We start from the raw sequence: 26,365 nt of genomic DNA, 5'->3' as shown, positions 1-26,365 counted from the left end.
CGAGGGAAGTTGTTCAGAACGTCTTTGATTTTATCAGGCAGCTGATATGCGATTGAAAGAGATCCTTAAAGGTACAATTAAATGACTCACTGACGGCAAAAATCCCACAAGGTGGCATGCGCCAGACTTTGGAGCAGAACGTGCGTACTTCGTCAGGTTTCCGAAGTACATATACAGAGGCTAAGCCTTTGCTGCCCAAAGTTTGCAAGATGCGTAGCATCTGAAAAAAACATGAGGCCAGCAACCACTCGTTCCATTTTACACCCGGGCTCTTTTGGAAGCTTCTGCACCTCATCCTGGGCATCCAGCCAAGAGTCAGAGGTATATAGCTCGTCAAATATGCGCTCTTCGTGATTGTCCAATGGATCTTTCCAGAGGCGCTTGAAAGGCGTAAGGTGAAATGTGTTCACTTGGATATCCACAAAAGCTGATTGAATGACTTCGATGAGGGGGCGAAAATGGAGTCCGGGAACGATAAAAGCTCTCGCATCGTCCTCCTTCGATTTCATAGGGATCTTGATCGTAACACTGGTCTGCGTCCAGTCATCTGGAAACTTGATCTTCTTCCCACTGGGGTCATTGTCTAATTCTTGCAGATTCTTCCGCACTGAGAAGTCCTGCAAGTGCTCCGAGTTGAAATCTTCTGCCAACACCACTTCTTTGACAAGACACGCAACTTCAGCCTCAGATTTCTTATTGCTGCTGGAATTCATCCAAGACATGAGGCGATAGATCGTCATGTCTGGAAAGGGGTAGGGAGGTGGGAAAACATCGGGCGAAGCAGTCTCTGTGATGGTTGGACATGTCGTAGAAAGTAGCAAAGATGGGACAAATCTATCTGGCTCGAAGGATGGGCGACGAGGGTACAAGCGGCAAAGTCCAAGAGAATTGAAGGTTGTTTGTAGTGTGTCTCGCAAGGTCAATATAACTCTCTGGATTCTAGATTGAGGCGGTACCGTATTCCGAGTAGGTGAAGGATCAAACATGTCCGAGGTATTAAGATCCTCGTCAGCAAAAGGGATATCCTCAAAAGCCCTAGGCATTCATCTGAGAGGATGCGACGGTTCTTCTGATGAGCCCATGAAGGGTCAGAAGTTGACTCGAGGAACCCAAAGACTTGGACATACCCAAGGCATCCGAGTCTGCCTCAAATTGCTGCTCCGAGAGTTTCTGGAAGCACTTGGGGTCCACTGCGCTAGCCTGAGATACGGATCCAACAACCTGAATGTGTTTGGAGCAGTTACTGCTCTCCACATGCTGTTTCACGGGCATAATTTTCTAGAAATGTGACAATCGAGCCGTCATGACTACTATTCGTGAAATAGTACTATAGAAGACAGCTCACCTTGACTAGGGAAGAACCGGCTGAGCTCTTTCTGGCCGCCTCTTTCGCCCTTTCTTGCCTTTTCTTGTTAGCTAGAACTTGGGATTTGCGGTATAGTTGGCATGTTGCGTGATGCCTATTGAGCCCTCGACTGTCAGCGGTTGCCTTTGCCCACGAGCAGCCAGGAGCATCGCAGGATACCATCCAACAATAGTAAAAGAAAAGTAAAACAAGAATAGGGTATAAAAGTTCTTTGCGCATTCGTCAGACGAGTCCGCATTGATAACTGAGGCGTCACTCAGGCTGCAGCAGGAAAGCAGCTTCAGAAGGTTCAAGATGTGGTGTGGAAAAATGTATGCCTGAGACGGGGTGCATGATTGATCCAGGCTGACAATCTATGCTCTAGTAGTACAATGACTGCCGCTCCTAATGAAACATTCTTCTTTGACAACTGGCTTACACCATCAACTCCCTTCATCATCTTCCAGCTACAGAAATCAAGTTACTTATCTCGCTGGTAAACGTACAAACAACAAAACAATGCAGAACATTGAAACAAGCGTATATGTCATAGTACTGCCCGGCGAGTTAATATTGTGATGAAAAGGATTAGTCCAATAATTGCCTCACCGAGATAAGGCTCAGAAGCGACTGGGCCAGGGGTAGATATTGTCTGCACCCGCAATAATAGAATCCAAGTGTGAGTTCACGTAACTCTCAGGAGTTGCATCGTCCATGGGTAGATCCAGCTTGCATGCATCAGCAACATCCTCTAGTTGATCAAGCTTCATGTCTGCAACAGTGAACACCATGAAATCTTCAACATATGCTGCAATAGTGAAGTCCGCGTCATCTTCAAGCTGCGGTCTTGTACGTTTGACCAAAAGTGCTTCGAAAAAGGATGCTTCCGCTAACTTATCAGCATACATTTTGGCGTTGTGCTTCATTATCTTTGTCTGAAGCCTCACGCACCATTCGATTTTCTCCAGACCCCAAGCTGATGTGATGGCAAGTAAATGTGCATGTTCGCGGTCAGCTTGTGCCGCAAGAACAGCGTCTTGGATGATTTCATCCGGCATATCCTTTATGCCGTTAAGGAAGATGTCTTTGCCCTGGTGTAAGATTGTCATGTGAAGGTCATCTATGGCATAAATGAGGTAAATAATACCTTCTTCACATCTATCATGCTCATGTCAACATCTCCCCCGAGATACTTTTGAGCGAAGCGGAGCTCTGCTGCAGAGGGAGCATCAGCCCGCTTTCCCTGTCCAGTAAACCGCGGAAACGAGCACCTTATATAACAAGACATATGACGAGTTACAGGTGGAAGGTTTGGAGGTGTTGAAATTGGATCATAGGCGGTACTTTCCCCAGAATTGGAGTTTCTTGCTTCTAGCAAGACATCATGTTGTGGACTTGCATTGCTGCCCTCCTGCAAAAACCTCTTGAGGAAAAATCAGCAGCCCATGCAATTTGACTGGATCAATCACATACCTGACGATCAGCCTCAGAATGGGCAGTAAATCCTGTAGGAGGGGGCTCCATGGTGGAATTCATGTTAGGCAAGACTTGAATTTGGAGACTCGTCTCTGTCCGACTAATATCTGTGGCGGAGTTTCAAAGACTGGACCAGTGTGTTGGCCCTAATTCGCATGGAAGCTATGCTTAGCAGCTTAAGTCTCAGTCAACAAGCCCAGTTTAGTATTACTGCACTGTACTTGACATACCGATTTGGGATAAAATGCTCAGCTGGACTGATCTCCGTGAGAGCATGAGGCATCATAGATATCATGATATGGATATGAGGCTTACTATTTGAATATTCACATCGTCACTTGTTCCAAATTGTTTGTCAGAACTTCCTTCGAGGTATTAGTACTTAAGTACTTGAGCTTATCATTATGTGAGTGTACGTAGTAGATGTAGGTACTATATCCCATCCAACATGACCTTCAAGTTGCTCCACAAGGTAACATTCAATTATAACTCTGATTCCGAGTCACAACACCAGTGACTCAGGCAATCGGGACGGGACATACCTTTGCTTCTCTGAGGCTGCGGTTCATGAACCTTCTTTTCTGGCATGCGGCTGTCGCATCAGCAACCGTCTACCACTTGTTTGGTTTGCCCGTCCCATTAACATACACTGGCAGGTGTTCGTTGTTTCACATTTCCGGATCTGTGTTTCCCTAGGCCTCTGTATTCTGAATCTTGACAACATATTTATTCTTAAAAAGTCGCTAGTAGCATGTCACGCTAGTAAGTAATAAAGACAAAGTATATAGTAATGGATCAACTTGAACCACTGGCAGAGGGTATCGCCCTGGTAGTACTACTAGTAAATGGAATGATCAGTCAGCATCAGATACAAACTTGAAAACAAGTTACGCACCGTCCCAGGTGGTGGCTACTCAAGAGCTTGGAGGTTTTCTTCAACTTCATCACGGTTCTCAGCCTGCACTCCTGCCTTTTTTTTGCCTTTGAGCTTCCTTCTCACCTTTCCACGTTCGCTCTTCACGTGAGTATTACGAATGTGAGAGTGAAATGTATATGCAGCGCCTTCCGGCATTCCCACCTTCTCCTCGTAGAAGGTACTATCAAAATGAGATGCAGTCAGTAGATACATTATACCACACTCCTTCAGCGTATCCAGATACCGAGGGAAGTTCATCAAAGGGTAGCAGAGATGGATGCTCGTGAGGACGTCATCGATATTTTGCAATGGTTTGTCATCTTCGTCATCTTCGTCGCTCTCCATGTAAAGCGCAAAGGTCCTCTTGAGTGGTTGAGGCATCAGAGGACCTTCGCCTTGCTGGACAAAGTGTGCGCCATTGGAACTGTTGATAGAAGGTGAAAGATGAACATGGTTATGGATAATGGGGGATATAAGCTCGGTGGGTATGCGCTGAAGTGATGACACACTTCGTCCTTGAGGCATCTTTCGAATCTTGTCAAAATGAGGTGTTGTTGGTAGAGTAACACAGGCGTTGTCTGGATCTTGAATGTCGTGCTAGAATTAGACATCATATAGTGTACTTGAAGGTCCGAATGCACTGGTATGTACCAAATATTTAGCCCACTCCTGTAGGTCACGAATACAGAGTGAATAGTGGGGAGTGTTTGGTTGCGACACATCTACCCAGCAGAATGTATTCTCTCCTACTAGTCGATGCTCGAAGCACCGCAACCTGTTCTTCACATTCTCTAATTCCTTTGTGTAAGGTAGAACAACCCGGGATGCCACAGTGTCAGTCAGGTTCTGCTCAATATCTGAGTCTGCCTGTGGTTTTTTTGACTTTCCCGGGCCTTTCATGCCAGGCATCTGCAAGTTGTCGTCATATCGTGCAGATTCGAGAGAATGTAAAACGCTTATGGTGTTCACAATCTCAATGACAACCTTTTTCTTCTTTCGGCCAGAATTCTGCTCCATCCTTGCAGCTTTGAAAGCACTGTTAAGATCTTGGGTAGTCAAAAGCCGATGTACTGGGTCCGTACGGCAGGCTGTAGACAAGCGCCACCCCATGTGCTGGTACATCTTTGGGACATCCATTGTGGCTCTCATGGAGTCGAACATGTCCATGCGATTATCTGATTCAGAATATAGATGGCCCACGTATGTCGTACATTTGTTACCATCCATGGTATTCAAAGGAATTTGGAATTCGACTAGCACAATGCAGTGGTAAGTAAAGTATCCTATGAGAATGCAGTGAGAGAGATCGTACCTTTCTTGACTTCAGATTGTGCGCGAGCCTCTGCTGAGTCTGACCCAGAGTACCATAACTGAGCTGCTGCACGCGTGCCATTGAGTTCTTCTGAGTCATCGTTAATATCTGGCAATTCTTTATGGGCCCCAGGCAGGCAGGTGGCAGTATGCACACGACGTCGACATAGACGATCAGAGCGCCGACTCGGACGAGCCGCAGAGGGGATGCTCCCGGGGGAAGTACTAAGAGTATCAGACATGATTTGGACTCACAGCAACTTACTTTGATCATTGCTCGATCTTTAAATATGGTATTCAGAGTGGCTAGTTGACAAGTGGCTGAACTGTTAGCACTTGCCTGACCAAATGGGTCGACTTTAGTGCGATTCATGGCAGTTTAGTCACGGTGCTCACCTGTCGAGTTTAACGCGACAAAATAGGAAATCACTAGTCATTTACCCCCTTTTAGGGTCCTGGAAAATATTCGTCATGGCCCTGCGAGCAGCCCACTGGCAGGACTTGTTAAAATTTTCCTTTGGTTGCACCCTGCTTTTAGTGACTAACTTGGGCTGGCCCATCAATTTAACCATATTCCTGGTATGTACTTACTTTTAGCTTCGTCTGGCTCTAGTACATCCACAACAATATTGATGAGTGCAGATTTTTCTTCATCGATTATATCTCGTTTTGCAGCGCTTGATATTATAAGTACGTAATGTGATGGCATCGATGTAGAGTCAGTGACATGATCTGTGAAGTTAGGCTGGACCGAGCATTAGCAGGGGGCTGTGCAGCTTTGTTTGGCATAATCTTTGATTCCAAACAGCAACAGCAACAACAACAACCTTGATCGATCTCGATTGTTATGGAGCACTATCAGTCTTTTCACCTCACCACAGTGGTGAAAATGCCACCCTCAAGAGACACTTGGTCCGGTGCAGGTATGTTCTTGCATCAGCAATGTTGAACGTGTCACCGACTCATGACCAACAAGGTTCTTGCTGGATAAGTTTGTTTGTCTCATTCACCTTAGGTCACTGCCTGACAGTGACGAGTGCCCACTCGACTTGCGGCTTCCAAGTTTCATAGCCCTCCTAAGTACTAGTACGCCTTACCGTCACTGCATAGCCGTTATGATTTAACGTTACTTAGACTATCCCAAAAAGGATTGAGAAATGCTCATGTCGGCATGGACAGAAATCGGACATGACCAGGTTACTTCGATCACCCGAAAAGGCTCCAGACAATGGACCAAGTAAGGCCAAGTTCCATTTCTTATCTGAGCATAATTTTACCTTATATTAGGTCATTCCAGCCAAGGTGAAGACTATAAGAATGACCTCGCAGGTTCGTCTACCCTTCATTCACTCCTTCTCCCTGATTCTTCTACTTTATCTCAGATATGTCGACACATGAGAACGACTATGCAGACCTGGCCGACCGCCAGATGGAAGAGGTATTGATTTGTGTCCCCACGACTCCTAATGCTAGGGCAAAGCGAAGGATTGCTGCCCTCATGGATGAAATTGAGATTTTGAAGCAGGACAAAGCGATGAAGCAAAGGTACGTATGTTCTTGATATCTTAGAGCCATTTTGATGCCTGGATTGTAGGAAGACAACCTATTATGTTTCGCAGGGACGAGCCATTCGTCGTATGGTCGTCCTTTACACACCCATCGAGGATCTCATTACTGAAAATGACAGGTGCTGTGAGGATAGAAACACTGGTGACTGCGCTGTACCCAGTGCAGAGTAAGTATCCTATGATAATCTTGTCATCGTGCTTATTACAAAAATAACAGACAGGACCGCCTTCAACGTGGCTATGTCGAACTCACCAAGGTATTACCATGGATCCATGAGAAGCTGGCAAGCCTTGATAACGAGGAATCAGAAGATATGCTCAAAAAGGTTTTTTACGCTTTCATTTGTTATACTTCTTGCTCATTTTTAATATAGCTCAAGCAAGGCACAGACTCGGCTTGTGGTGACGACACAGGCACCCTCAAGGAGCTCATGGCTTTGTGGGTAAATATTGAACGTCGTCCGACTTCGCTCCTTAGGGCTGACGACAAGCATCATCGAGGCTTCATGAGCAATGCTTGCAGTAAATTACTCTGCCCAGCAGAATGGCACTGGGATGATCCAATGTAAGTGATGCTTCTATGAGGTCACTCACATGTCGCTGATGTTCTGTCTAGCGTCAAGGCTGGCATTCGTGACCGTACAGTTACATTCATTGTTTCAGGGAATTTGTGGCCGTCGTATATGTATGAAGACTATGAAGCTGACTCGAAGAATCTAGAGCGCGGTCTCATGAAGTCGAAATTATTGGTTATGGCGAGCAACTCTATTTTTAAAATTCGATTTACAGCTCATTCCATTGCAGGCATTTAAGGCCATCTTTACTTCTCCCTCCTCCGCCAATGAAGTTGATGGCGAAGGTGATGGTGCCGATATAATTAAGAACAACCGACGTGCCCAGAGATGATCCGATCAAGCTAAAGTGAAAACGTGTGTGGCCTCTATCATAGGTATGAGAAAAGTGACCCCTCGCGCAATCGCGTACACAGCTTGTCAGGTAAGCATTGATACTTACTTCTAACTATCCAATTGAAATTTGGGGCAGGTCCGATTTGCCCTTTCCAACATCACGTCCTGGCGCATCATGGATGGTGACTTCGATTATCAAATTTTCTGGAATAACAGAGTAGACTTCTTTGAGGACACTCTGGGACCGGCTGCACGAGCCAGGGTGAACGAGTTACTTGAGTGGTGGACCAGGCAAGTCACCGACCATCAGTAGCGACTCATTCTGACAGCTAACTCACTGCAGAAAAGTTTTCGGGCGAAATCATCGGCAGGACTTGACGATGGAGGTTATTTCCCAAATGTCCGTCAATGCGCTCGCTGCTCAGAGACAGCATATGGAGGACGCCGCATTTGACTCCAACTAGTTGTCATTATTTGCCTACTACATGTATTTAATGATAGATATACCTCTGCTGCTAATGTATGAAATTTTATGGATTTGTTGTGATAGCGCAATGTGATTTTCTGATATGCTATGAAGCACGACATCATTTATTATCAAAATATCTGGTACCACTCGTGAAGACCTCTCCAATCATTTTCAATATGCATGGTCAAAATGGCGAGTTCACAGAGCAGTTTGGCTATGTAGCAACGAGCAAAATAATTGTTCATCCTTAAAACACAGAAACAAAAGGGGTGAAATCATGACAATACTAATGATCGTGTAGCCGTCAGCTAGCAGCAATGTTTTACTTGAACACCAAACAATATGCATCTGGACTACTAGTGGCATGACCAAAACGAGTCTCTGGTTGTAACACAACATCATGATTTGGACCCTCCAGCAGCTTAAACCTAATTGATAGTTATTCTGAGCTAGCAACAATATGCTACTCCAGGGCCAAATGAGACCCATCTGCATCACTAGTGACATCACCGAAAGGAGTGTCTGGTTGTAACAGTGTCATTATTTCAACCCTCGAGCAACGTGAATCTAATTGATGGTCATTCTGAGCTGGCAATGATATACTACTTGAATGCTGAACGATGTGTATCCGCACCATTAGTAACATCACCACGATGTATTCCATATTCACACAATTTAATATTCTATCTTTTATCTGTCAGTCTTGGTCCATATTTAAACTCGTGAACCCGTGCCCACTCACTTGTTCTCAGAGCCATCCAAGTCAAAAAGGTTATGAAGCAAATGATACTAATAGGTTGGTGGACTTATACATCTCAACCTCATTTCTCACATTGGTGCAAGTGAAGACGACACGGTGTCTGCACAATACCACGACTTCTGTGGATAGGGATCTGCATGGGTATGGGTAACCCGCGCGGGTCACGGGTACGGGTACTACTGGGGTACGGGTACGGGTTGGGATTCTAAGACCTGCGCTCTTACCCGTACCCCAGCTATACCCGTGCCTTCGGTAATTTTACCTCTCGTCCTCGCACACTCCTCAACTGCAACCATCATCAACGTCTTCACTCACCACGCCACTATCAACATCTTCGCACCCAGCATTCCCGCGTGCACGCTACAATCGGCACCACCACCAACACCAGCACCTAATGCGCCTTCCCAGGTCCACCAACTCCACGTTCACAGTGCACGCGCCCGAAACGCATCAACAAGTGTTGACGCGATGCAAACGCACGCGGACAACATGTGAAGACGAAAGGACAAGAGAATCGAAGAAGGGAGAAGGGATGGTATAGAGATGAAGGAGGAAAGAGGAACTCAAGGAGACGAGACTTTGGGCACACTGGAAGTGAGTACTCACATTGAAGACTCTACCCTCAGCAACAACAACAACGTCATACGTGTCACGTCGCCGGCGCCTATCTTTGTGCGCCCAGCACTCGCACCACCACCAGCTTTCATGCCAACACCACCATCCGCGTCACCTTTGCCATCATTTGCACCACCATCTTTGTCATTCGCGCCAGCACTAGCGCATACCCCAGCGACACCATCACCAACGACCACTACGCCATTCCCAATGCGACGGATGCCATGCGCGAATGCCCAGTGCACGCCCCTCCTCCTTCTTGTGCCATCCACATATGTTCGAGTCACGTCAGCATTCGCTGACGTGTGCTGGACATATGTGCTAAGCACTGGCGGATCTATGACCCACGGGTACACCCTTGATGGGTTGTACCCCGGGTCCTTACTTCGCTACCCACTGTGCAACCCATACCCTTGCTGCGGGTGTGGGTTTACCTCGGGTGCGGGTGCGGGTTGACCTGCCGACACCCGGGGGTTCACCCGTGCGGATCCCTATCTGTGGAGCGTGTCGCAAGTGAATACAAGTGTTCCATGATGGGATACACACAAAATGTTGCTCGAATATCCCAAGCAATGTATAAATTCGCGCTTGCTTGCTTTTGGGCACCCGTCACGTATTTGAGGAGTGTACAAGTAGGGAACTGCATGGGTATACCCCCGGGTTTTTGGTGGGTTTTGAGTATCTGGGATAGTAGCCCTTCATTCTGTGACAAAAACGAAAAAAAGTTTATGCAAAATGATCCAGGATTGGCTGAGATATTGCTAGTCCAACAACTCAGGCTAAATCTTCAAAGCTCATCCCTCCACATATCAATCTTTGCAGGTGGGTACTCAAAATGTCAAAAAACTCGCAAAATCATGACTTGCTTGCAAAGATTGATGTGTGGAGGGATGAGCTTTGAAGATTTAGCCTGAGTTGTTGGACTAGCAATATCTCAGCCAATCCTGGATCATTTTGCATAAACTTTTTTTTGTTTTTGTCGCAGAATGAAGGGCTACCATCCCAGATACTCAAAACCCACCAAAAACCCGGGGGTATACCCATGCAGTTCCCTATGTACAAGTTCGTCAGAAATTTTGGGCTAGGGAGGCCAGAAGGTTTAAATTATGAAGATGCCAATGATTGGGTGGGATTACAATTTAGCACGATCATTACGTGTATTTGTAGCTTTATACCAATTTTTAAATCATTTATAGATATCTTCACTACGGTTTTCTTGCAACACAGACTCATGCTTCGTGTGCTTGAGCAAGTTGCACTCATGTCATAGTCACTCTGAGCTAGCAAAATGGATTGTGCGACGACCAAATGTCTTTTGTTTTAGCACATTGAAACCTCCTTCCTTGACCCTCTCAGTCTCAGTCCGTATTTAACTTCATGAACCTGTGTGCATTAATTTTTTCGTCCATCCATCCGAGTGCAAAAGCTTGCGAAGTAAATAGTGCTACTGGGCTAGCGTACTTGCAAATCCGTCTTTCCTCGACAATGCCAAATATTCCCATGTGAAAGCGGTCAGCAGATTTACGAAGATTGTTGCGATGCTCTACAATATATTGCTTTAAATACCATTCTCATTTGTTCACCGGTTCGCTGATGCAAGCCCTAATCCTACCCTTTCTGCATACGATTATTTCCTCGTTTCACCAGTGAATGTACATCCAGATTCCCATCTCAATCAGATACTCCAGTTTGCTCATTTGTTTCTAGTATTTCCAAGCTCTCCTAACATATATGGCAGACGGCCGCCCTTTCATCGCGTATCCTTCAATTATGGCAGGATAATGCCTTGAGATCCTTCCCTGTGGAAGGTGCAAATCACTGGACATTCCATTCTCGTGCATTCAGTCTTATATTTTACAGTATTTAACTATTCAAGCATATGTCAAAAAATCAGCCACCACTTGAAAGTATCTCGCCTGGTCCTCCTCCTCCAAAAATGGCGCGTGACGCTGCGAAAACTGCGCCCACTTCACATGTGGGATTCTCTGGAAGAAAGGACTCACGCAGACGTCCTGCGCTTCGTCCATCACACCGTTGGTGAGCAGAGTAGGAGCTGTGATTGTGTGGATCTGATCTAGACACGACCACGACTTCAGCGTTCCCGTAATCGTGAATTCTGACGGTCCAGTCCTGGAATCCATGATCAGTACATATCAGAAAGGTCCGTCAAGATATCACCTACATCGTATGATACACGGTGGGATGTTGTATCATGGCCGCAAAGGACGTCTCCATCACCTTTGGCCAGGGGCTCTTGCAAACGTGCTTTTCAAAGAAGATCCCTACCATTTTTTCATATTCAGGACTATCCGTTGTCCCCTCTTTTTCGTGCCTCTCAATCGTCTCCCTCACATCCGCTGGCAGCGCTTTCAGCAGCTTGTGGGTGCTCTGTTCCCACAGTGCCATGGACGGCGCTCCGCTGCTGATGACGAGGTGTTTGAGACCCACAGGATGTCTGTGGCTGGCGTAGTGCGCCCCTAGCATCCCTCCCCAGGAGTGACCTAGAAGAGCGAAGCCATTCTGGACACCAAGGTGGGTAACAAGGTTGTCCAGCTCATCCATGAAGAGATCGACAGTCCAAAACACTTTTGGCTTGTCCGCCACACCTTCAAAAAAGGACTTTCCGATGCCGATCTGGTCGTAAAAGACGACAGGGATGTTACATTTGTTGTGAATTTCGGCGAGAGGTGTCATATACTCATGCGAGATACCGGGGCCGCCGTGCAGCACGATCAGAGGGTGGGCACCCGAAGTGAGATCGCCGACGATTTTGTACCAAGTCTGGTACGTGTCGTCTCCAACTTTGAAATCTGCTTTGCCTGTAACTTCAGTCATTGGAAGTTGGACGTATGGGGCGTGTTTCGAGAGCGAGCTAGCAACGAGCAGGACGCAACCCTTTATGTATACATGAAGGGTGTTTCAACGTTTAAACAGGACTATTTCGGTTATTTGTCTATCGCCCGAAATGAAACGGCAGTGTTTGGGAAGTTGATCGTATCAGTCGTGCTAGCGCTGTGCATGATTCTTCGAGGAAGCAATACTTGTACTTGATTTCGCAATTGGTCTTAACACGCGAATAAATCAGCATGGAAGAGAAGCTTGAAACTGTGGACTAGGATGTTCTGTGATGTGAGCGCAGAGTTACAATATGTATGTAGCATATGGTATTGCTAGCCAATCAAATCGTCCATCTTTCCGCAGCGATTTGAGCAGTTCCCGCTACCTTCTCTTCTCAATAGTTAGGTTTGGACCTTGTCTCCATGATGATTCCATTGATTGCACTGATGGCAACACCACTCCGAGCAAGGTGAAGTACTTCGACCGAAATAGTCAGCGATAAGTTCGCAAGTTTGATTGGAACCAGTCAACAATATCTGCGTGATCCGGGCTGATCAGGCGGAGCCCAAGAGGTGGATTGGGACGTCATATAATTGTACTCGCTGGAGCCTCGAGCGGTCGACCATATCTGACTGTATGAGTTGTTCTGTCAACACCTATTTTTTATGAACGAAGTTACATTCTACATCTGAATAGAGAGACGTCCTGCGGTCCGATAGCCATGGATCATGGTGATTGGTCTAGCTCAGCTGCTCACCTATCATGTTGACTCATGAGAAAGAAACAACCTTACCATGGATTGAGGACAGTGGTACGCCTCACATCAGGATTCAGGGCATTCGCACACCTGGAGATGCGATCGGGACACCGGAGTCCTTGGACCACTAGTACAATATTAATGTATTGTGCTAATATTTCTCCGCAAAGGACAAAAAATAGAATAAAAAAACAGCTTACCTTATGGCACATCTTTCAGGATGACGGAGATAGCAGTAGATTAGGGCGCCACAAAGCTTGGTTGCGACATGGCCCATGGGTGAGGTGGAAAAGCAGTTTGTTGCATTTCAATTTGATTTCTGTTATCTGTCGGTGATTTCCTAGGTGCCCAACATTATGGCCCTGGGTGTTACAGTCGCTGCGATCAGCATCAGCATCATCAGAATCATAATGTGGCAACTCCACCATATGCATGGAGCCCACAGGAGCGACTGTCCAACTTGAACTCAGTACTAGTTCCTTTTACATTCTCCGACTGCAAGCTAAATATCAACACTTCAAAACAAAATTTGCTGCGGCATATAAATATAGAAATTGTCCGCGCAATCACGTGGAAAGGACAAGTTTGACCGTGATGGGTCCGCCGGACAATTGTGCAATCGGTCCATATGCGAGATCCGTGGCTCTAACTTGACTGGGGTAAAGTATTTTAGGGCTATAGCACTTTCAGCTTTTTGATCAGGTGGCCTTCACATAGATCTTTTTCGCAGTGCAAAGAACCTGAAATCCTTTTATCAGCAATGGTTCCGATAAATCAGATTTTATTCACCTCGCCAGGATATATGCTACTGCAGTCGGAGCCTACGTTCGGGTTGTTCGCGAGCAACGTCTTTTCCGGGATACCAGCCGCGTCGGCAACGCTATGGCACGTTTCGCCGCTCTTCAAAACATGGGTATCCTTGCAATCATGGTCTTTGATTCCAAGGCATATAACCTATGACGATGAGTTCAAGTGTTTTTCGAACATCAAAATATCTTACTTCTCCGATGGCCAAATTATCGCAACCGCTGTCAATGATTTTGCTGTTGACTGCCGCCAGCTGGTATCTGTCGCATACATTCGATGAAAAAGTGAACGGAAGGCACATGATTGCACGTACGTGGAAACACTGTGTGCCGCGGAGATTTTGTCACATGTATCTCCAGATTGAACAGTTACACTACGGTCACAACCTTCGGGAAGATGACCTAGACGTATCATAAGTGTTGGCATCATCTAATCTCGAAGTATTACTGACTCTCAGCCTGAGCAGAAACAGCTAAGGCGATGGCAGCAAGCACAACGAGTCTGGCGGCAAAGAATGAAGCGTGCATGCTGTTCACTGGGTGAGAGGAGGTTCAAAAGGCGAGTGGTGTTTGATGCCTTTATGCCAACTTTTCTAGCTGCCTTTATACACTTGGAGGACAAATATTGGGTGGCGAGTCTGACGGCCAACGTTTGCCATTCTTTCGGGTCGTCGTGGCTCAACATCCTTGAGCTGTGAGTAAATGGACACGATAATACGGCATGCGTGGCATTAACGGAGGAATGAGTCTGGTCTGGTCTGTTCGTGTAACCTAATGACACGTCGTGGCAAAATCAAATCAATGGAAATGTGCTACAACGTCCCACCTGGTAGGGAAAATAATGTGCAAAGTGCCGCATTTCTCCAACTTGCATATAGTTGTCACCTGCGGTAAATTCACACATTTCTTGAACTTCCTGTTTTGCGACTTGCTGTCCCCTGTGAAGGACCGTCTGCGGCTTGGCCACCGCCAGCGCCATCTTACTTTAGGCAGTCGACAGTCGGTTTTCTTGCTTCTTCACCTTCCATCGTCTCCGTTGCTCTACCTTGTCGTAGGCGAGTATTTATAACCCAATATCTTCAGCAATTCAAAAACTAGCTTCTGTACATGGTCCAGACTCGTTTGTCGCTAGTATAGGGGGAAGAACTACTTGGGGTTAGTTCTGTCAGTTACAACCGGCAGAACCGTGGCGAAACGAGTCTCGGCTATGTAACAATGTTATATAGATGATATCAATGTTGCCTCGTCCCATGTATCCGTCCGCGTCATCCTTGCCAATATTGTAATCAACTGTCTCGACCCCATCTAGAATAGTCTGCGGTATCATTCATTGTCCAACCTGATCTAACTCGTCAGAATCAACCAAAAAGTGCGCGCAACGTATGTATAAGTGTGTCACATAGCACGTGCTGACAGTCACTTCGTGTCCGTCACAAAGGAACGCAACTTTGTTTGAGCCACTAATCATCATGTATATTAATATCGTTGGTCTCTGCGCTTGACAGAGACCTCTTGTATCAACATGGCTCCGAAATACCCTAAAATCTCAGGTACGTTCTCTCTCTTATTGGGTCAGGTTCACAAATGACATGACTGATTTGCAGGTTATGAGCTCATTCAACAAATCGGTGGAGGTACCTTCTCGACCGTGTTCAGAGCCGTCAATATAGAGAGCCATCAAGTGGCAGCATGCAAAGTGATATTCATTAAGGAGCAGACTACCGACAAGGAACGCCAGGTTGTCGAGAAGGAGATGAAGATTCATAAGCAGCTCAAGCACAAGCATGTCCTGGAGTTTCTACAGGCTGCCGTGGTGGAGCGCAAATACAAAGATTGCTATGTCCCTGGAATGTACATGCTACTAGAGCTTGCTGCAGGAGGAGACCTCTTTGATAAGATCGGTGCGTTTCGTTGACCGATCATGTATCCAATCATTAACTCGTGATTCATCAGCGCCGGATGTTGGGATCGGAGAGAATGTGGCACACTACTATTTCGGCCAGCTACTGGCAGGGATGGTGAGATACCAACACTGATCATCCACATTCAAGTGAGACGAAACGTTTTCGAATCATAGGACTTTATTCATCGCGAAGGAGTTTGCCACCGTGATCTGAAACCGGAAAATATCTTGCTTGATGCAGCTGGTACCCTCAAGATATCAGACTTTGGCCTCGCAGCAATCTATAAACTCAAGGAAAGCGGCAAGACAAGACATTTGGACGGATTGTGTGGCAGCTTGCCGTACATGGCCCCAGAAGTGCGTCATATTTACACATTTTCGGATAGCGCTCACGATGTGATTCCAGGTTCACTACCAAACACCGTATGAAGCAGAACCTATTGATGTTTGGGGGATTGGTATCATTCTTTTCACACTTCTCGCAGGAAGTCCGTCAAAACTCCAATCATCTCCATAAACTCTTAGATTAACGTCTCTCCCAGATACCCCTTGGGATCAATCCACAGCACAATCGTCAGAGTTTTGTCAGTATATCACGGGCGAGTTATTCAACGAGCCCCCTTGGAATCGTTTAGAAGAAGAAGCCCTATGTAAGCAGGATCATGCGCCTTCGTGATCATGCGTGCTGATATGCCCACCAGCACTTATCTGTGGTCTGCTAACCATCGAGCCAGAGGGCCGTATGACACTCGCTGAAGTATTCGCTCACCCGTGGTGCAGAAGACCAAGTCAAATTGCGAAGCAAGGGGTTGTCACGCTTGCAGACCACTTGACTGAGTCTTTGAGGGCGAACGGTGATCTGAGCTATGCGATGCCAGATATTCTTACGTACGTTTCCAGGATTATCATCATGAGGCCGATATTCAGTGTCATATGTAGCGAAACTCGCAAAGATAAAGATGGAGACGATATCATGCTCTCTGCAACTCATCAATCCCAGTTCACTCAATCACTTCTACTATTCGTATGTCTCCCATGGACGCATTTCAGTTCCATTTTTAATCCGTTGTTGTCTTCAGTCACAAACACAGTCAGGTCGCAGATATACACCTACCCTTACTCGCTTTTATACTTCTCTTGGGCCAGGGATCATGATGCAACTCATAAAGGAATCCTTGACTGCCCTCGGTGTCAAACACAAAGACGGACCTACCGGCGAGGACGAACGAGGGGAGATCCTTCGGTTGCGCGTAGGCGGGTATGATAAGCGGAATATCGCATTCAAAGGCTGGATCGAGCTCGAGAACTTCTGCTACGATGAAACTGACGGAAGCTTCTGCTTGATGACTCGAGACCTCGTAGGTTTTGTTTCATTCTTGGTTTCTGGATGTAAGCTCATGGAGCCACAGGGAAACCCTATCTCGTGGCGCCAGTTGTGGAAATCACTAATTTTGTCACCAGCCGTGGATCCTCATGTGCTCCGCAAATGACCACATTGACACTGATATGACACTCAACACTCTTTTGTTAGCCTATATCCTGTTTGAACTCATGTTTTTGGAAGCTTCCCTCTTGCTGCCTTGTACGCGATCTGATTGAATACTTCCTATGCCATACACTGCTACACCAAGAGACGATCTATTTAGTTGAGATTCGTGGTTTACTTTCCTAGAGTCCCATTGCAATTCAATTGTAGTTTCGTCGATTCAAGCCTTATTGTCTCTTTAGCATCTCAATACGACCGAGTGTGCTTTGAATTGCGTTCTGGCAAGGTGATGTCTGTTTCGAATGCCCTGGGTGGGACGTCAATATGAACAATCGGGATCTGGGCGGTTCGAATGTTCAGCGTGCAAATAAATCAACGATCAGAATGTTGTCTCTAACAGCTGCAGCAGATATCAAAGAAACTGGTACCCTATATGTATAGTACATTGTGTTGAAGTACTTATGCACATGCCTGAATTTCTTTGAGACGAGTCGAGGGCGACGTTCAAGTACATGATAACCACCTTTCGAACACAAATGACCCGGTACGACGGCGTTTTGTAGAGTGATTCCAGTCGGACTTCTCAGGCTGGTGCGACTTCAGGATAATTCTTCATCATGCGCACGCTGCCTGATATCCGGTTCCGCCGTGTCGCACTCTTACTCGTCAACTTAATGCCGCACGGCCGGGTAAGTGGCTGCACCCCAGACACATACGTACCCCATATCATCCAGCGGTTTCGTAGGATAGAGACTGGGCTCAACAATTAATGTAAACTTCAGGATAGAACCGACAGTTATGCCTACCAGGACCCAATGGCCTCCATCTCACGTTAACCTCAGAGACACCGGCCTTCATTCCAACGAGGATATTAGTTGACCAGCAAACGTCGGTGCTTCAGCAGAGGCATCATCGAATCGCATTGAAGTTTGTTACATCGAAACTTTTAAAAGTAAAATATCTCAATCAGTATAGTACATCCCAGCATCACCTCAGCCATTCGAGGAAAGCCGCCTCGCTTGGGACATCTTACTCCCCCACGACAACGAAATAATTGACCCCAACTAGCCTCAGCCCATGCTTGTCAGCAAACCTTGCTGCATTCCAGTTCTTTCTATCTGCAGCCTCGTTCATGCGTTCCGGGGCATCGGCAGGGATCGAGAAGTCCGCACTAGGCTCCTGGTATAACAATAGCACTGTTGCAGCTATCATCAGCACATATAGCGACTATAACAGAAGTTGAATCACCATAACGATGCCTGCCAGTTCCCGGGGGAGGGGTGGGAGGATAATAGGGCGTCACAGCGGGTTTGGTGAGCTTGTGCATCAAGATTGTCTGTCTCAATGGCTGACGTCGGAGGAGCTTTCACGCCAGTGACCTATACATGAAAGTAAATAGACAGTTTGCAGTATATGATAATACTAACCACCCAGTGCCGCCACTCTCTGAATTTGGGGTTTTCCTTGGATGGTGCGTCTGGGTCTGTCATGACGAGCGTATAGGTGGGTTCATCGGTCTGGTCTGGCACCTGCATTGGAGTGAACGCAACAGTTGGTTCGTCAGCGGTGTCTGTTTTTGTGAGTGTGTTCCCAAGAAGAGCCTCTTGGCTAGTGGGGAAGGTCACGACGAGCAGAGCCTTGGGATGGAAAGGAGGGTCAACAGGGATAACATCTGGAATGATACCATTCTCCTTGAGATCTTCTCTGACAGCATTGAGTGGATCGAGCATCATTGTGGGCTCAAGTCGAGGGTTTTGACGATGATGAGGCTATAGTCCAAAGGAGACAAGTAAAGATCAAAACTGAAGTCGTCATTGGAGAAAGGGGTGCTTATGTAATATTCCGTGCGTGGGCTTGCCGGCATTCTGAGAGCCTGTAAGATAAAGCAGAAAACTGTGCTAGAGAACATCGAATGGTGCCCGTAACACTACATGATTGTCTTATTCGCATGTCGAATTCAAGAACTGCAACAAGTTCTGCCTATTGGCGTCCATCTCGAGATCTCTGGCATCCTTATGAACTTTCAACTTGATCTGAGACAATTATATGAGAGTCTGAGGCCCGGATCTGGACAAAGAAAACTGACCTTCTTGCCTGTTAGAACGCTGCGCCTTTCATCCTTGTCCTTTCCATTATCCCTGTCCTTATGTTTCTTGTACTTCTTGTCTCGATCTTTCTCTCGATGCTTTGACTTGGACTTGCGAACATCGCGACTATCCGAACGAGAACGAGATCGGTGACTCGGCGAATTCCCCCGCAACCTATGCCGACTACTGCCACCACGCTCCTTAGATGACATAGATGCAGCAGAGTTTGCCGAAGGTGAGAGAGATCGGCGTCGATGTTCAGCGGTCTACAATGCATTTATGCACAAATCTTCAAATGTCAATGGCAACTCAGTAAAAAAAAATGAGACGACAACGTACGACGCTACGACTTCTGATTCGTCCACGACTCTGGGAAGGCTCGTGGTATTTGTCTCGGTCCTACAGTAAGGTTAAAACAACATCGGAAAAAGACAGGAAGTGTCTCACATTGTGATCATCCTTTCCTCTGTCTCTCGTATCATCATGGTACTTGTGACTGTGTGAGCGGTATGGACTCCGGGACCTTGAACGTTTAGTGTGACGAGACCTTCTGTCTTCTTTCTCGCTATGGTGGCTGCGTCTTTCAGGTGACTTTGAACGACTCCATCCTCTATCTCCTCCTGTTCGGAGAATGCGTATCACGACATGTTATGAATATGAGCATGAGTGAATGCGTTGTCGCCCCATTACCAGCACAGCCGACGTAGTGCGTGGTAATCAACATTGACACAGAAGGTCAGTCGAGAATCTTTGAGGAGTAACGGAGACCATTTACCACTTCGCCTATGGTTATCTCTTGAGCGGTGCTCTCTCCGTTCACCGTGTCTTCTCTCGCTCATGAGGGTTGTTGTAGACGACCCGGTGGAGAATCATAATTCATTGTTTGGTACTACTTGCTTATTAAGTGTTTGGAAAAGTGTATCACGGGGCGCATGTTAGGTCACATGGCATGCCATTCATCCGCTGTATGTAGGCGTGTCCTGCCAGTGTCATTCACAGCCTCCATGATCTAGGCATACTTGCTTCGGCCTCATGGTACCCGTACGTCCAAGTCATTTCCTACTAAATCAAACATTGAGCATCACCCTAGTACCACCAATGGACTCTGAGAGTCCAAGCTCGATTGGACAATTTTTACATCGCCAACAGGCGGCATCAGTAAATTCACACATTTCTTGACCTTCCTTTTGTGCAACTTGCCGCCGGGTAATTCCCGAAAAGGAACGGCAAAGCCAAGCATAAGAACGGTGACACCAACTTGCCGTGAACTTGCCACAAGACGATTTTAAGTCGAAAAAGTAGGTGCCTCCTCTTGACTTCGACTTTTTCCAACCTTATTTTGACTTTTTTGACAATTACTTTACACTTATTCCTACACTGCAAGTCGTGCAAGTAGTAATACTTATTGTGACTTATTTTCACACTTATTTCACACTTGTTGAGATGAAAATGACCACAAAACATTGCATTTCAAGTGATAAGTAGATTAAGTGAGAAAAAAAAGGAGGGAAAGTAACATGAAAGTACTGGTAAGTAGCGAAAAAGAGACCTCAAACATGCGTAATAAAGCGAATAACACGACAAGTAGTAGTACATGCCGGTAGCGGTGGCGACTGCGGCGGAGACGCAGGTGGGTATACTAGTAGTACCTGACTCTACAAAAGCACCAAAAATCATCAGTCACGAGATGCTAGAAAACAATGAAAAGGACAGTACCAAATATCGAAGATAAGCGCACACTCATCCTCAGAATCCTCGTCCGGAGTGAGGGGCACACCACGCCTCTTTGCAGCGATATCCTTCGTGTGTTCCCAGATGTCCTGGAGGACCGAGTCTCCAAGGTGGTTGATAGATTTCATGTAATTCCTGGTTGCCGTACCATAGTTAGTGTCCGAAAACGCCTTTCGAGCATTGCTAGTCTTGCCCGAGGCTTTGTTCAGACTGTGGGGGACCTTGACCGCCTTCCCTTTACTGTTGACTGCCAATTCACTGATGAGCGTGTTCTCGAGCCCAATAAGTTTGAGGGCACGTTCCATCTGCAATGCGAACAAAAAAAACAAGTTAGTCATAGTATGACGAGAGAGTGAATATACATGCTGCCACAGTGACAAGACTAAGAGCACCCTTGGCATGCGTAAGCTTCCTATGGGTATCAATAGCGCCCCAAGTAGCACACCTGTGCTGTACGAGGACTTGAATAAGGAGTTCAGACTGAAAGGGTTTCTTATATTTTCTGTCCTGTGTGATGCTCCTGTACAAGAATCCTAGCTCGAAGAGTAAGTTATTTGCAAAATCTTTGCGGTCTTGGTCAGTCCGGACATCGTCCTGCAATGTCATGAAGTGTGTAAGTACTGAGATGGCAGTAGAGCCAATGCTGTTGCGCCACTCTGATAGCTGCTGGATGGCCTAAGAACAAATAGAAATTATCAGATACGAATTGCATCAAAAATAACTTACTAAAGCCATAACAGGACCATCAGTAGTGACTACGTGGGGTATATCCTGATAAACCACATCCCAGGTGTCTTGCATAATAGCGCAGAGAGTTTTCTCGGACTCGACATGACCCCACACTTCATCTTGATCTCCGATAGCAAGAATGAGAGTAGGGATGAACAGGGCACTCCACTTAGCTACAACTCGGGGACCTCCAGGAAGGTTTTTGACCCTGTGAGCAGAACGGGGGAGGATCTCCACCTCTATAGGGTTCATAGCACCAGAAGTCACACTCGAGATGCTGGAAAGACTCTGAGTGTGTGCGACGGAAGACTTTGCCCGCTTTGCCATGCGAGCTCTGTGTTTGACACCAACATTAGTCTATATAATTCATTGTTAGTATGATTAAACATCAGCCACCAAAGAATACTACCGCAGAAGTGACTTGCAAGGACACTGGTTCAGGTTCGGTCTTGATTATAGGCGTTGTTTGACCCACAAATTCAACTTCAGATGAGGCTGAGTCTTCCTCAATCACGAAGGCACGATCGGCCATAGAGTCATCATCAACGATGAGATCATCCTCGATGAGATCGTCCTCGATGTAGTGGTCCTTAATGTGGTTGTCCTCAAGCAGGTCATCCTCGAGCAGGTTGTCCTCGATTATGTCATCCTCCAAATCCGCGAGTTTGTGCTTGACACTTGAAGTCAGAGTAGTAGGGTAGGATGTGTGAGCTCGAGCTGTAGCCCGGCGGATGTCGACATCATAATATCCTTTGGGAACCTGCGTAGAAGGAGGAGGTTCAAGATCAGATTCCATATCAGTGTCAGATGCGTAGTTAACGAGGGGGGTTACTACTGGGGGAGCCACCTCAACATTCATTTCGCAATCATCATCAGGCTGGATCGTGTCAAGCTGTTTGAGAGTCGGGTTAGCATTGCGATGAGCTAAGTTCATTTGAACCAAAGTATCAGAGACCTGATGAGAAATCTTGACACCCTAATAATACGGTTAACACATAAAAAAAAATAACTATATAATCCAACTCACCTGAGCAGCCTTGGGTTTTGACATACGAGTAAGGGCTTGAGAACGCTCGACTGATTCGGCCAAATCGTCATCTGCGAACAGGGTTGTAAAACGATCTGCCACATTATCAGCCCCAGAATTGGCGATAGTGTTGATGGGCATAAGTAGGGCACCACCGCTACTGATGGTACTCCCCCTAGTGAGCTTAGAGGAGGAAGTGATACCAGAGAAGTCGGAAGGCAATGGGAATGGTCTGATTTTCAAGTTGGAGGGTGACTTTGAACAATCAGCAGGAATTCTCAATATCCAACTTGGGATACGCATGGCAGCAACACCAAAATTGTCAAGACCTGGTGCAGAACTATCATGATCATTGACCATTAGATTGAAAAAGAAAAAAGCTGTTTCGGTCAGCTGGTGCATCATGGTTGAGAAGTGATAAATGCCTTACACATCATTGAGCTTCTTATCACCATCACGTTGACCTGCACCAAACCGGTTCGGTGCATGGATGACTAATGGTCTCTCATGAGCCCGATACCCTAGAAATCATTATGAACAATCTTCCTTTACTTTATGGTTCAGACTGCAGTTCAGATAGTATTTTCATTTCTCAGACAGACTCAGATAGGCTGAATATTCTTGTATATTTAATTTTGCGGTAAAATTCTGCTTAGTCAGCAATAACAATGACTCAGACTGAATCCCACACATGTCAAGTAACAGTGTAAAATAGTTCTTGCATAAGTTGCCTTGTGGGAACTTTCTTAACACTCTAAATACACGGCTCGCGTCATTTCTACGGTCAATAAAGCAACATCATAACAAGACACCAACAAATAACATAATCAGTCTGTTACTTAATATTTGTCACATGATACTAAGTTATATGACTCTAACAGTCAGGTGACCTATGACCCTAAACCAAATCATGACAAAGCAACCTTTTGAGATGACTAAAGCTTGATGACACAAATGATAAAGCACATGACTACAGTAAATAGTATTGGTACAATCTGACTAAGCCTATTCCCCTTAGAACGTGGGAAATAGTAACACAGCCACCATAATTTATCTATATAAGACCCCACTTTTTGCCAATAAAAGGATGTATATAGGGAACTTTTAAGCCCCACAAATAAATTTGAGTGTGAAGTGTGATCAGTATCAACAACAGTGACAAGAGCTGTTAAGCAACTAACTGAGAGGTCATTGTAAGCAACATCCAGCAATACCTTTAGCTCATCGTCAACAACTGTGAAATATCTTGAGCTCACTGTGCTCAACAGTGAGCAAACTTTTTCTTTGATTTTCTATTGGTGAACCTCTAGTCTCTTTCTTTTCTTTTCTTTTCTTTTCTTTTCTTTTCTTTTCTTTTCTTTTCTTTTCTTTTCTTTTCTTTTCTTTTCTTTTCTTTTCTTTTCTTTTCTTTTCTTTTCTTTCTTCTCTCTCTCTTTCTTTTTCTGTTTGTTTGTTTGTTTGTTTCTTTTCATTTGTCTCTTTTTCTGTTTAGTTCATTCACGTCTCAGTGTTATTGTCTGAATTTGTTTCAAGATCTTTGTGTTGTCTTTACGTCCATCTAAGCACCGGCTTAGTGGGAAGACTTCAGAAGTTGATAGTGACGCTTGACCTCACTCATCTGAGTAGTGATACTGAGCCAGGGTTTTCTTTGTCTGCTAGACTTTAGTTGTTGAATAGGGGACTTGGTACTGAAATCCAAGGACGTCCATTCCTGATTCTGTTTAATACTCATCGTGAGTTCCTTGGCAGCAGGTTCAATAGTGAACTAAGAGTTCTACTGATCACTGATTAGTCCTGACCTTTGATTCTACCTGTTTGTGCTGAGGGGGTGATTGCTATAATTTCGCACGACTTTCTGTAGTAAATTTATTACAAGAAGCATTGTTACTGAAGGAAGGGTTTCTCTTATCAATCTATTTCTTTTTTTTATCAGTACCATACTGTTGGGCTGACTTTTCTCTGTTCTCTAAACACTGCCATACCGTTGGAGTGAATCAATTTTTTTTTGTCATCACCAGACCGTTGGGCTAACTACATTCTGTTTATTTTATTTTCTATTGCGTCCATACTGTTGGATTGACTGGTATTGCTACTGACCTCACAGGAAGTACTTTTGTCTGAACATAGCTTGGGGAAGTGTAAACAGCCACCCACGAACAACCACGTTATCAGTCATTGGTATTTGTCTGAATCACTGACCGTGGAGATTTTTGATTTTGTAGGTGTTTATCTATAGATCATCTATCTAAGAAGACAACGTGCCACCGTTGATTCGATAAGGATGTCAGCATCTGCTGCTTCAATCACATCTCTCACTGGCATCTTCACTAGTAACACTTTCTTCCCCTTCTTGTGGTGTGCCACTGGCACCTGTTTCTCTTCCTCCTCCTCTGCATCACTCTCAGGATGTTCGACATTAGCACTAGCTGCTAAGTTACCTCCAACCATACCACCCTTGCCATTGGCGCCCACGGCCTTATCCTCAGCCATAGTCAAGTTGGAGGTCTCCACATCTTTCACAGCCTTTTTGACGGGGCATGGGTGTGGGCAGGGATGAGTAGGCTTCGGCACATCAGCACGGGTAGCTGCCTGGTCTGTCTGCATTTTTTTCTGAAATACAGCAATGCGCTTATATCCTTCTTGTACAGCCATTTCACTTGCCTCCTTTTCCTCCTTTTCACGCTGGTCATCAGCGGCCTTTTGAGCTTTGGTACGTCTCTTTATGTGACCTTCGCCTCCAGTCAGGATATATCCTGGATGCTGAGTTGCATTTTTAGCTTGAGTATTCATACATTTTGGAACTGTGCTGGCAGGCTGAGACATGGTATTGGTGGAGGATCCGGAAGGCTGAAGAAAGAGAAAATAGAACCAACGGTGGCTGACAACAAGGTGAGTTTCGTCACAATTCTCAAAAAATGTAGCCCTAGCTGACTCTGAATAAATACCCTGACATACCCAGTAATATACATTAGCACGATTTGTTTCAGCTGCTGGGAGCCTTAATTTTCATCGATATGTTCCGGCACTCCCGTGTCAAACTTTGCCTGCGAAGTGTTAATGTTCACCAAGACCTTTCTGGCAAGGAGATAGTACACTAATTTTCATTTATTGGTGCAGTGAGACCAAGGTTCGTGACTGTGTTTCCATTGTGGTTTACATCAATGTTCACCAGAGCCTTTTCGGTGCAGTTTACTCGTGTCCAACAAATCTAGTCTTCATTTTCAAATTAAACCTTATATACTATTTTGGTTTGACTACATCGGTACCGGTGATTAGGGTTGTACCCCAAATCTTGAACGTGTCAGCCTTCAAAATCCTTGGCAACATCTCAGCGTAGCACATACTATGCCTTCCCGTCGTGCTCACCACCTACTTCAACTGCCATGCTCAGTTCCAGGATGCGTGCGTTGGTTTCAAAATCAGTCGGGTCTTACCCAACACAGGCGCTCACTTCACCCAACTTTATGTGCTTCGAGACCATCCTCTCAGGACCTCCCATTGGCACCCCAGCCACACTGTCCCCTCAGGATGATCCCAGACCATCCCGATCACCTTCCTACCCTTGAGATTTCTCACTGCCCCCTCTGGATTTTTCACAACCGCCCCAGCCACCACCTCCCATACTCCCTGATT

General features: G+C 45.9%; 5 protein-coding genes across 5 annotated transcripts; 1 reads left to right on the top strand and 4 right to left on the bottom strand.

The window, feature by feature from the left end:
- Positions 1-1,965: 1,965 nt before the first annotated feature.
- Positions 1,966-2,881, bottom strand: F5147DRAFT_659099 (uncharacterized protein; the record flags this gene model as incomplete). Its single annotated transcript, XM_041434544.1, has 4 exons — positions 1,966-2,436; positions 2,493-2,588; positions 2,646-2,768; positions 2,819-2,881. The coding sequence occupies 4 exons, from the start codon at positions 2,879-2,881 to the stop codon at positions 1,966-1,968; spliced, it is 753 nt and encodes a 250-aa protein (XP_041285038.1).
- Positions 2,882-3,731: 850 nt separating this feature from the next.
- On the bottom strand, positions 3,732-5,290 carry F5147DRAFT_781492 (uncharacterized protein; the record flags this gene model as incomplete). The annotated part of the gene is made up of 3 exons (XM_041442647.1): positions 3,732-4,334; positions 4,389-4,990; positions 5,050-5,290. The coding sequence occupies 3 exons, from the start codon at positions 5,288-5,290 to the stop codon at positions 3,732-3,734; spliced, it is 1,446 nt and encodes a 481-aa protein (XP_041285037.1).
- A 1,187-nt stretch (positions 5,291-6,477) lies between these two features.
- F5147DRAFT_588378 (uncharacterized protein) lies at positions 6,478-7,837 on the top strand (the record flags this gene model as incomplete). Its single annotated transcript, XM_041432083.1, has 8 exons — positions 6,478-6,593; positions 6,643-6,783; positions 6,834-6,942; positions 6,991-7,181; positions 7,233-7,365; positions 7,406-7,475; positions 7,539-7,612; positions 7,661-7,837. The coding sequence occupies 8 exons, from the start codon at positions 6,478-6,480 to the stop codon at positions 7,835-7,837; spliced, it is 1,011 nt and encodes a 336-aa protein (XP_041285036.1).
- Positions 7,838-9,064: 1,227 nt separating this feature from the next.
- Positions 9,065-10,870, bottom strand: F5147DRAFT_659096 (uncharacterized protein; the record flags this gene model as incomplete). Its single annotated transcript, XM_041434543.1, has 6 exons — positions 9,065-9,170; positions 9,360-9,757; positions 9,780-9,863; positions 9,913-10,071; positions 10,390-10,420; positions 10,752-10,870. The coding sequence occupies 6 exons, from the start codon at positions 10,868-10,870 to the stop codon at positions 9,065-9,067; spliced, it is 897 nt and encodes a 298-aa protein (XP_041285035.1).
- Positions 10,871-11,234: 364 nt separating this feature from the next.
- Positions 11,235-12,354, bottom strand: F5147DRAFT_728505 (proline-specific peptidase). The gene is made up of 2 exons (XM_041439330.1): positions 11,551-12,354; positions 11,235-11,498 (listed from the first exon to the last, which is right to left on the bottom strand). The coding sequence occupies exons 1-2, from the start codon at positions 12,201-12,203 to the stop codon at positions 11,240-11,242; spliced, it is 912 nt and encodes a 303-aa protein (XP_041285034.1). The 5' UTR covers positions 12,204-12,354; the 3' UTR covers positions 11,235-11,239.
- Positions 12,355-26,365: the final 14,011 nt, after the last annotated feature.

This window comes from Suillus discolor, assembly GCF_016758755.1.
Source record: "Suillus discolor strain FC423 chromosome Unknown F5147scaffold_139, whole genome shotgun sequence".
Taxonomy (NCBI): domain Eukaryota; kingdom Fungi; phylum Basidiomycota; class Agaricomycetes; order Boletales; family Suillaceae; genus Suillus; species Suillus discolor.
The sequence above is the reverse complement of the archived record's forward strand: the minus strand, read 5'-3'. Positions and strand labels throughout refer to the sequence as shown.